This window comes from Protobothrops mucrosquamatus, unplaced genomic scaffold (genome assembly GCF_001527695.2).
Source record: "Protobothrops mucrosquamatus isolate PMUCROS unplaced genomic scaffold, P.Mucros_1.0 scaffold3284, whole genome shotgun sequence".
Taxonomy (NCBI): Eukaryota; Metazoa; Chordata; class Lepidosauria; order Squamata; family Viperidae; genus Protobothrops; species Protobothrops mucrosquamatus.
Window position 1 is genome coordinate 60480 of NW_015389275.1, and position 10439 is coordinate 70918.

Sequence of the window (10439 nt, forward strand, 5' to 3'; positions counted from 1 at the left end):
GCCTGGCCAGCAGAAGAAAAGAGATGGAAAAAGGCAACACGAGGTGATCCTTGCCTTAATAATCTGTATCAACCATTTGGGGCAACTCTCAGAAGATGTGTGGACTTCAACTCCCAGAATTCCTCAGCCAGGCACGCTGGCTGAGGAATTCTGGGAGTTGAAGTCCACAAGTCATAAAAGGGCCAAGTTTGAAGACCCCCTGCTCTTAAATGTCTGTAATTGTTAACTTTGATCACTTAAAGATGACTCGTTTGCCAGACTGGGTGTTTTTAACCTGGTGAAATATTAATCCACCAGTGACTGTAAACAAAAACCGAAAAGTCACATTCTGAGGTAAAATATATATATATAAATATACAGGTAGTCCTCGATTTATGACCACAATTGAGCCCCAAATTTCTGTTGCTAAGTGAGACACGTGCCTGGCTGAGGAATTCTGGGAGTTGAAGTCCACAGGTCATAAAAGGGCCAAGTTTGAAGACCCCTGATATAGACTTTAAGAGGAGTGGACTTCAACTCCCAGAATTCCTCAGCTAGGCACGCTGGCTGAGGAATTCTGGGAGTTGAAGTCCACAAGTCATCAAAGGGCCACGTTTGAAGACCCCTGATATAGACTTTAAGAGGAGTGGACTTCAACTCCCAGAATTCCTCAGCCAGGCACGCTGGCTGAGGAATTCTGGGAGTTGAAGTCCACAAGTCATAAAAGGGCCAAGTTTGAAGACCCCTGGTCTAATCTGTATCAACCATTTGAGGCAACTCCCAGAAGACGTGTGGACTTCAACTCCCAGAATTCCCCAGTCAACCTTGCTGACTGGGGAATTCTGGGAGTTGAAGTCCACACCTCTTAACACCTTGAAGGCTGAGAAAGACTGAGGTAATTGTATTGCTTTCACTATCTTTGAAAATCTGCCGAAGCTTCCAAGCAGATTTTGCCTAGAGGCTTCTTCAAAAAGAGGCGGCCTCTGAGGAGAAAAGCCATTTTCAAATCAGGAGAGCGCTGGGTCTGTCTCTCTCCGTCTTTTTCCATTTCAGGAATGACTTGATGGAATCAGAAGAACATCTTGGTGGAGACCCCAGATGGTCAAGAGGGAGAGATGGGAGGCCCTTGCCTTCTGGCTCGCTCTTTCGAAGGCCATCTCTTGGGTTTCTCTGCATCTGTGAATGCTATCAAAACCTGGAAGTAACCAGCAGTCGGAGTTCTCAGAATGAATTTCCCAAAACAGTAGAGCCACTTGAAGGAAATATTCACGGCTCTGGGTTGAAATACGGGGTCCTTGGTGCTCTCTGAGCTTGGTGGTTTTCTTGCAGACGTTTCATGACCCAACTAGTTGACATCATCAGTGCTAGAAGGGAGAGGAGGAGGAGGAGGACGAGGACGAGGACGAGGACTGTGGGGTCCTTGGTGCTCTCTGAGCTTGGTGGTTTTCTTGCAGACGTCTCATGACCCAACTAGATAACATCATCAGTGCTAGAAGGGAGTGGGATTGTGGGAAGGAGGAAGAGGAAGAGGAAGAGGAAGAGGAGGACTGTGGGGTCCTTGGTGCTCTCTGAGCTTGGTGGTTTCCTTGCAGACATGTCATGACCCAACTAAGTGACATCATCAGTGCTAGAAGGGATGGGATTGTGAGGAGGAGGAGGAGGAGGAGGAGAAGGAGGAGGAGGAAGATTTGTGGACAGGAGGAAGAAGGAGAAGGAGAAGGAGAAGGAGGGTCTTTCGTGCTCTCTGAGCTTGGTGGTTTTCTGGCAGACGTCTCAGGACCCAACTAGGTGACATCATCAGTGCTAGAAGCAGTGGGATTGTGGGGAGGAGCAGGAGCAGGAGGGAGAGGAGGAAGAGGAGGAGGACTCAGGGATCCTTGGTGCTCTCCGAGCTTGGTGGTTTTCTTGCAGACGTCTCATGACCCAACTAGATAGCATCATCAGTGCTAGAAGGGAGTGGCTTCGCTCTCTTTTTATCTAGTAGTGGTTTGCCCTCTCAATGCTGATGGGAGTGTTCACCAGGCACCATCAGAAACAACCCCCCAAGACAGGACAAGCCACCAGCTACTTGCATGTAACCAGAGAGGCAAACCCACTTCCTCCTAGCCCTGATGATGTGACATAGTTGGGTCAATCAGACACGCCACTTCATGGGCTCCGGATCACCTTGGGGTCCCCAGGCCCGTGGGCAGAACCAGGTCTTATCTCCGCAGGGATGACGTTCCACAGGGAAGGAGCCACCACGGAGATGGCCCTTTCTCTGGGTCCCACCAGATGGAGCCCCTTAAGAGGGGGATCCCTAACACCCCTTGCCTGCCTGCTCCCCTAGGTCGGGGAGACGTAACTGGGAAAAGACGGTTTTTCAAACAACCTGGTTCCAAGACAGGTAGGGCTTTCAAAGGTGATAGCTTCACCTTTAATTGGAGCCGGGCGCAAACTGGCAACCGATGCAGTTTCCGCAGGAGAAGTAACACCTGATTACAGATTTACCTCTGTTCCTATGTAAGCCGCCTCTCTCTGCAGCAGAAAAAAGCTTAAGTCTAACTAATGTGGTCGTAAGTCGAGGAATAAAGACCTTCGGGTTTTTTTTATTGGCAGGGAAGACAAAATTTTGGCCGTCGCCCTAACAGGGAGTCTATAAAGACGCGGCTGATTGTTGGGAAATTCAGGATTGACAGTCAGCCACTCTCTGCAGAAAAAAACCGGAAGGGATTTATTTCTCGCCAGCCCAGCCAGGCAGGAAAGCCTATCATCCCCGGCCATCGGTGCCCCTTGCGAGGAACGGACCTAGGGTGACTTTGGCCCTAGCCTGGAAAGTCGCTTTCCAGCTCTGCAGCTGGTTGTGTGAAGGCAAGGACAAAGCAACACAACCGCCTGCCTCTTTGCTTTCTCTGCACGCCAGCGGTTCTGAATCCACCTTTTCTGCTACAGCCAACAACATCCTTCATGGCTGATGCTATTTTCGGGTGTCTGTGTCTGTGTGTGTGTGTGTGTGTCTGTGTGAGTGTGTGTGTGTGTGTGTGTGTGTGTGTGTGTGTGTGTGTGCAAAACCCGCTGTGTAAAAAAATAAACACGGCCCCAAGCACTGGAGAACTGTGATGGCGAGGAGAGTAGCAACATGGGAATTAAAAAGGTGTCGAGAATCCTTGCCAAAATTGAAGCAGGATTGGACAGAGGTTCCTATTTGTTAGCACTTGGCCTGCAAGCGGATCTGGTCCAGGGGTGAAGGCAGACTGGGAGACTGGGAGATCTAGTCCCGCCTTAGGCATGAAACTTGGCTGGGTGACTTTGGGCCAATCACCAGGTGATAGTGAGTTCTAGTCCCGCCTTAGCCATGAAAGTCAACTGGGTGCTTTTGGGCCAATCACCAGGTGACAGTGAGTTCTAGTCCCGCCTTAGGCATGAAAGTCGTCTGGGTGACTTTGGGCCAATCACCAGGTGACAGTGAGTTCTAGTCCTGCCTTAGGCATTAAAGTCGGCTGGGTGACTTTGGGCCAATCACCAGGTGACAGTGAGTTCTAGTCCTGATTTAGGCATGAAAGTCAGCTGGGTGCCTTTGGGCCAATCACCAGGTGACAGTGAGTTCTAGTCCTGATTTAGGCATGAAAGTCAGCTGGGTGCCTTTGGGCCAATCACCAGGTGACAGTGAGTTCTAGTCCCGCCTTAGGCATGAAAGTCAGCTGGGTGCCTTTGGGCCAATCACCAGGAGACGGTGAATTCTAGTCCCACCTTAGGCATAAAAGCCAGCTGGGTGACTTTGGGCCAATCACTAGGAGACGGTGAGTTCTAGTCCCGCCTTACGAGTGAAAGCTTGCTGGGTGACTTTGGCTAATCACCAGGTGACAGTGAGTTCTAGTCCTGCCTTAGGCATGAAAGTCGGCTGGGTGACTTTGGGCCAATCACCAGGTGACAGTGAGTTCTAGTCCTGATTTAGGCATGAATGCCGGCTGGGTGCCTTTGGGCCAATCACCAGGTGACAGTGAGTTCTAGTCCCGCCTTAGGCATGAAAGTCAGCTGGGTGACTGTGGAATCACCAGGAGACGGTGAATTCTAGTCCCACCTTAGGCATAAAAGCCAGCTGGGTGACTTTGGGCCAATCACTAGGAGACGGTGAGTTCTAGTCCCGCCTTACGAGTGAAAGCTGGCTGGGTGACTTTGGGCAAATCACCAGAAGACAGTGAGTTCTAGTCCTGTCTTAGGAATGAAAGTCAAATTGGGTGCCTTTGGGCCAATCACCAGGTGCCAGTGAGTTCTAGTCCCGCCTTAGCCGTGAAAGTCAGCTGGGTGCCTTTTGGCCAGTCACTTTCTCTCAGCACAGTCTACCTCACAGGGTTGATGTTGTGGGGAAAATAGGAGGAAGGAGTTTTATGTGCCTTCGGTTATTTAAAAAATAATAAAAGTGGAATGTGAACGAACGAACGGCCCGCAATGAATTCAAGTCAGCTCAGGATGGGTATTTTATTTTTTACCAGATTTACCTCCCTCTTTGGTTTGGTACAACTCAAAGTGTGGCTTATACTTAGTGCTCTTGCCTTCTACTTTCCCCATAACAACAGCCCTGTGAGGTGGGCTATAGGCTGAGAGAAAAAGGGAGAGACTGGCCCGAAGTCACCCAGCCGGCTTCTGTGCTTTAGAGAGGACTAAAACTCCCACTCGCTTAGTTTTCAGTCCAGTATTCTAGGTGGTCCTTGACTTACGACCGTGATTGGCAGTCATTGCGATTGTATGTCGAGACATCATGGGACTGGACTGGATTTTTTTGACAGTTTTTGCTGGGGGGGGGAAGCGAGTCAATTATCCCCCCCCATGGGTTTTCTTAATCAGAAGCGGGAAATCAACGCCAGAAACCGGCCAAAACCATTGCAAACTGAGGCGGGACGGCCGTAAAGGTGAGCTGGTGGCCAAGCGCTGGAAAAGTGATTACGGTGTATGACAGGGGTCTTCAAACCTGGCCCTTTGATGACTTGTGGACTTCAACTCCCAGAATTCCTCAGCCAGCCCTTCCTCCTGCTTCCTTCCTTCCTTCCTTCTTCTCTCCCTCCCTCCCTCCTGATTCCTTCCTTCCTTCCTTCCCTCCCTCCCTCCTTCCTTCCTTCCTTCCTTCCTTCCTTCCTTCCTTCCTTCCTTCCTTCCTTCCTTCCTTCTTTCCTTCCTTCTTTCCTTCCTTCCTTCCTTCCTTCCTTCTTTCCTTCCTTCCTTCCTTCCTTCCTCCCTCTTGATTCCTTCCATCCTTCCTTCCTCTCTCTCTCCCTCCTTATTCCTTTCTTCCCTCCCTCCTTCCTTCCTNATGTAGAACCTTACTTTTTTCACCATTGAATTTCATTTTGTTAGATAGCGCCCAGTGTTCAAGTCTGTCCAGATCCTCCTGTATCCTAAGCCTGTCTTCTGGAGTGTTGGCTATTCCTGCCAGCTTGGTGTCGTCTGCAAATTTGATGAGTTCCCCATCTATCCCCTCGTCCAAATCGTTGATGAAGATGTTGAAGAGCCCAGAACAGAGCCCTGGGGCACCCCACTACACACTTCGCTCCATGTAGATGCGGTTCCATTGAGAACCACACGCTGAGTACAGCCGGTCAGGCAGCTACGAATCATCCAGTCTAAACCGCACAAGTCAGGAATTGCAATGAAAGAAAAAATAAATAAATCCCAGACTCTTGGCTGTTCAACCTTTGGAGATGTGGCAGAGACAGCAAGAGACTGTGAAGGAAATATAATAAAAGCCCCAATTAAAAAGGATAAAACCACTGGATGAATATTTCTTCTTTGACAGAGGTTTTCTAGGTTGATTCATCGGCTTGTTCGCAGACTTATTTCTCCTTGCTATATATGTAGGCTACTGGGTTAGCTAAAAGCAGAAAAACCATTAAGAATAGAATAGAACAGAACAGAACAGAACAGAACAGGACAGGACAGGACAGGACAGGACAGGACAGGACAGGACAGTGGTGGTGAACCTATGGCACGGGTGCCAGAGGCGGCACTCAGAGCCCTCTCTGTGGGCACGCGCACCGTCGCCCCAGTCCTAGGCCTTCAGCTGGGTTTTATAAAACCTTTTCGCTTTAGGCCTCCGACGCCGCCATGTGCAAAAAAAAAAAAAAAAAGTTTCCATCAGTCAATTTCAACTTCTCGCGGGAAAAAAAAAAGATCTTGCAAAGTTGGAATTGATTGATTGAACTTTTTAGTCCCACCCAGTCTCCGTTACCACCGCAGCCACGCCCACCCAATGGGCCACGCCCACCCAATGGGCCACACCCATTACTCGGTCTCTAAAAGGTTCGCCATCACTGGGATAGAATATGGAAAGGATAGGATAGGATAGGATAGGATAGGATAGGATAGGATAGGATAGAGAATGGAATGGATAGAGAATGGAATGGATAGAGAAGAGAAGAGAAGAGAAGAGAAGAGAAGAGAAGAGAAGAGAAGAGAAGAGAAGAGAAGAGAAGAGAAGAGAAGAGAAGAATATGGAATGAATAGAATATAGAATAGGATAGGATAGAGAATGGAATGGATAGAGAATAGAATAGAATAGAATAGAATAGAATAGAATAGAAGAGAAGAGAAGAGAAGAAGAGAAGAGAAGAGTAGAAGAGAAGAAGAAGGGAAGGGAAGGGAAGGGAAGGGAAGAGAAGAGAAGAGAAGAGAAGAGAAGAGAAGAGAAGAGAAGAGAAGAGAAGAGAATAATATGGAATGAATAGAAGATAGAATAGGACAGGATAGGACAGAATAGAATAGAATAGAATAGAGAATGGAATAGATAGAGAATAGAATATAGAACAGAACAGAACAGAATAGAATTCTACTCCATTTCTTTCCTGGGGACATTTCTCCAACAGTCAACCAGCATTTGACTTCCTGTCACTTAAATCTCTGGTTCTGTGACAGCCATTCCAGACTCAGGTTCCCACAGGAGCGTCACAAATATGAAGAAGCAACTTTGTGCAGCTGCAGGCACCGGCTTCATTTTTCTGGCTGCCGCCTCCCCGGAGATGCTTGTGTTTCAAAACGTTTAGGAGAGCGATTATATCCCTGTTCACTTTTTTTTTTCCCTGGGGACTAAAGCTAGCCAGAAACTCTGAACTGTCTCCATGGAAGTGAATGGAGCCGTTTCAGTGCTACAGAGCTAGTCCACAATTTACAACCATTGATTTTTTTTTTTGACTCAGAGGTTACAACAGTACTGAAAAAAGTGAGTTATGATTGTTTTTCACATGACCTCAACTCCCAGAATCCCCCAGCCAGTAAGCTTTAAGATGGATGGACTTCAATTCCCAGAATCCTCCAGCCAGCAAGCTTTAAGATGGGGGGACTTCAATTCCCAGAATTCCCCAGCCAGCAAGCCTTAAGATGGGTGGACTTCAACTCCCAGAATTCCTTTGCTGGCTGGGGAATTCTGGGAGTTGAAGTCCCCCCATCTTAAACTGCCCAAGGTTGAGGAACTACAGAGCACAAAGTGAAACTTTCTGCTGAGGAGAGAAAACCTGGAGCCTGTCTCGGCCGGGCGACCTCCCTCTGATGGAATTGTCTAATGGAGCATGTGCGGAGTCCATTTCCCATGCCTCTGTCACCTTGAACCCCACTCGGCGAGCGGAAAGCGGGAAACCAGGATTGATCGGCCAATTACCCAGCATAATGGTATTCCTAATTAGGGCCCTTGCAGAACATATGATGTGTTCTCTTGGAAGTGGCTGGAGCCGTCCATCTTTGTCGGCAAGGCGCAGGGGAAACCGAGGCGGCCTTTGGGAAAATGCTACCCCGGGGCTAATCACGCTCCCCGGATGACCATCTTAGAAAAGATCTCAAGAAATGGGGAAGAGAGTTGTGCTCTTCTGAGCATGCGCCGAGGGCCGCTTTTGTACAAAGAGGACTAGAAAAGAATCAGTGAGGTCTAGTCTAGTGGTTAAGGCAGGAGTCTAGAACTGCCTTAGGAGTGAAAGAAGACTGGGTGACTTTGGGCTAATCACCAGGAGACGGTGAGTTCTAGTCCCATCTTAGGCATGAAAGCCGGCTGAGTGACTTTGGGCCAATCACCAGGAGACGGTGAGTTCTAGTCCTGCCTTAGGAAGGAAAGCCGACTGGGTGACTTTGGGCCAATCACCAGGAGACGGTGAGTTCTAGTCCCGCCTTAGGCATGAAAGCTGATAGGGTGACTTTGGGCCAATCACCAGGAGACGGTGAGTTCTAGTCCCACCTTAGGCATGAAAGCTGATAGGGTGACTTTGGGCCAATCACCAGGAGACGGTGAGTTCTAGTCCCACCTTAGGCATGAAAGCTGACAGGGTGACTTTGGGCCAATCACCAGGAGGGTGTGAGTTCTAGTCCCGCCTTATCATGAAAGCCGGCTGGGTGACTTTGGGCCAATCACCAGGAGACGGTGAGTTCTAGTCCCGCCTTAGGCATGAAAGCTGATAGGGTGACTTTGGGCCAATCACCAGGAGATGGCGAGTTCTAGTCCCGCCTTAGGCATGAAAGCTGATAGGGTGACTTTGGGCCAATCACCAGGAGACGGTGAGTTCTAGTCCCACCTTAGGCATGAAAGCTGATAGGGTGACTTTGGGCCAATCACCAGGAGACGGTGAGTTCTAATCCTGCCTTAGCCATGAAAGCCAGCTAGTGACTTTGGGCCAGTCCCAACCCTCTCTGTCAGCCCAACCTACCTCACAGGGTTGTTGTTGTGGGAAAAATAGGAGAAGGAAGGAGTATCAGGATTGTTCGCCACCTCAAGTTACTTAAAAAAGTAAGTCAGGTAAGATTCAGAAAACCTAATAAATTAAAAGGGCTTTCTTAATTTCCCCCAGGTTGCAACAATATGGCGTCCCGTCATTTTCACGCCTTACCTGCCGTGATGGACGCCAGCCGGACATAGTCAAACCCCCTTACAAAGGGCTCGTAGGGAGAGCTTTCCATGACGTTCATACCTAAAGGGAGAAAATATATATACATGGGAAAAGAATGCCAAGGCTTTTATCCTGCATATTATTTATTACATGAATTTAATAAAACCCAACCCTCTGCCACCGCCCGGGGGCCTCTTTGAGAAGGGAAGCCCAATTCAAAGCAGATTACAAGGGTGGCTTAAATGCAGAAAGCATGAAGGGCACACGGGAAAGTCCACCGGCCCCTTATCGTCCTTGGACAGATGTCAAATGCCTTTTAGAAGTTCTCCATGTGGACCAGTGTGTTTCAAAGCTGGCCGTTTGAAGATGGAAGACTTCAACTCCCAGAATCCCCCAGCCTGCCAGTCTTAAGATGGGTGGACTTCAATTCCCGTCAATTCATTCTCTCCTTTTTTCTTCTTTTCTTCCTTCCCTTCCTTCCTTCCTTCTCTCCTTTTTTCTTTCTTCCTTTCTTCCTTCCTTCCTTCTCTTTTTTCTTTTTTCTTTCTTTCTCCCTTCCTTCCTTCCCTTCCCTCCCTCCCTCCTTCCTTTTTTTCTTTCTTTCTTCCTTCCTTTCCCTTCCCTCCCTCCCTCCTTCCTTCCTTTTTTATTCCTTCCCTTCCCTTCCCTTCCCTTCCTCCCTCTCTCCTTTCTTCCTTCCCTTCCCTTCCCTTCCCTTCCTCCCTCTCTCCTTTCTTCCTTCCCTTCCCTCCCTCATACTTTCCTTCCTTCCTTCCTTCCCTTCCTCTCTCCTTTCTTCCTTCCCTTCCCTCCCTCATACTTTCCTTCCTTCCTTCCCTTCCTCCCTCTCTCCTTTCTTCCTTCCCTTCCCTCCCTCATACTTTCCTTCCTTCCTTCCTTCCTTCCTTCCTTCCTTCCTTCCTTCCTTCCTCCCTCCCTCCCTCCCTCCCTCCCTCCCTTCCCTTCCTCATTCTCTCCTTCCTTCCTCTCCTCTCCTCCCCTCTCCAAACCTCTTCTCTTTTCCCCTCCCCTCCCCCTTTTCTCTTTTATCTTCCCTCCCCTCCCCATCTATTTTCTCTCTGCTCTCTTTCTAAACCTGGGTTGGAGCTATTTTGAACAATAGGCTGTTTAACTATCCCTTGTTTTCCGAGGCAGTAAAATGTGCATATGTGATATATCTCTATTCCCGAGCAGGGGAAAAAAAAAATCTATAATTGTTCAAATAAACTAAGGCATATTGCTTCAGACGGATGCCACAGACAGAAGAAACCCAGAGAGAAATGTTAGCGCCCCTGTAAATCAAGTTGTTTTTTTATTGTTATGCAAAAAATAAAATAAAATACTACATATCATTTAAAAGAAAGTAACTGAATACTCAAGGGCCAGAGAAAGAAAAAGGCTAAAATATTTTTTTTTATGAAGCTCTTCCATTTTGCTGCTCTATAAAATAACTTCTGGATCTTGGATACATGATTCCTGCCCCTCAAATTACTTCCTGCACGGTGCAGGGTAGAAGAAGGATCACCTGGTGTCCTACTTTCCATCTCTGTTTGGCTATTTGACACACTCTCTTTGGGGTCGAGTGTGCTAATTGCTCACAAGTTTGGTTCCAGCAGCTCCGGT

The 10439-nt window shown here is 48.3% G+C and overlaps 1 protein-coding gene across 1 annotated transcript in view; it reads right to left on the reverse strand.

Annotated features, from left to right (window-relative positions):
• Positions 1 to 8895, reverse strand: part of LOC107297394 (GDNF family receptor alpha-4-like) — a 23478-nt gene extending 14583 nt beyond the window's left edge. Inside the window, exon 1 of the mRNA XM_015826759.1 lies at positions 8817 to 8895. Coding sequence (XP_015682245.1) covers positions 8817 to 8895 — 79 coding nt within the window. The remainder of the gene's footprint in view (positions 1 to 8816) is intronic.
• Between the last annotated feature and the right edge of the window lie 1544 nt (positions 8896 to 10439).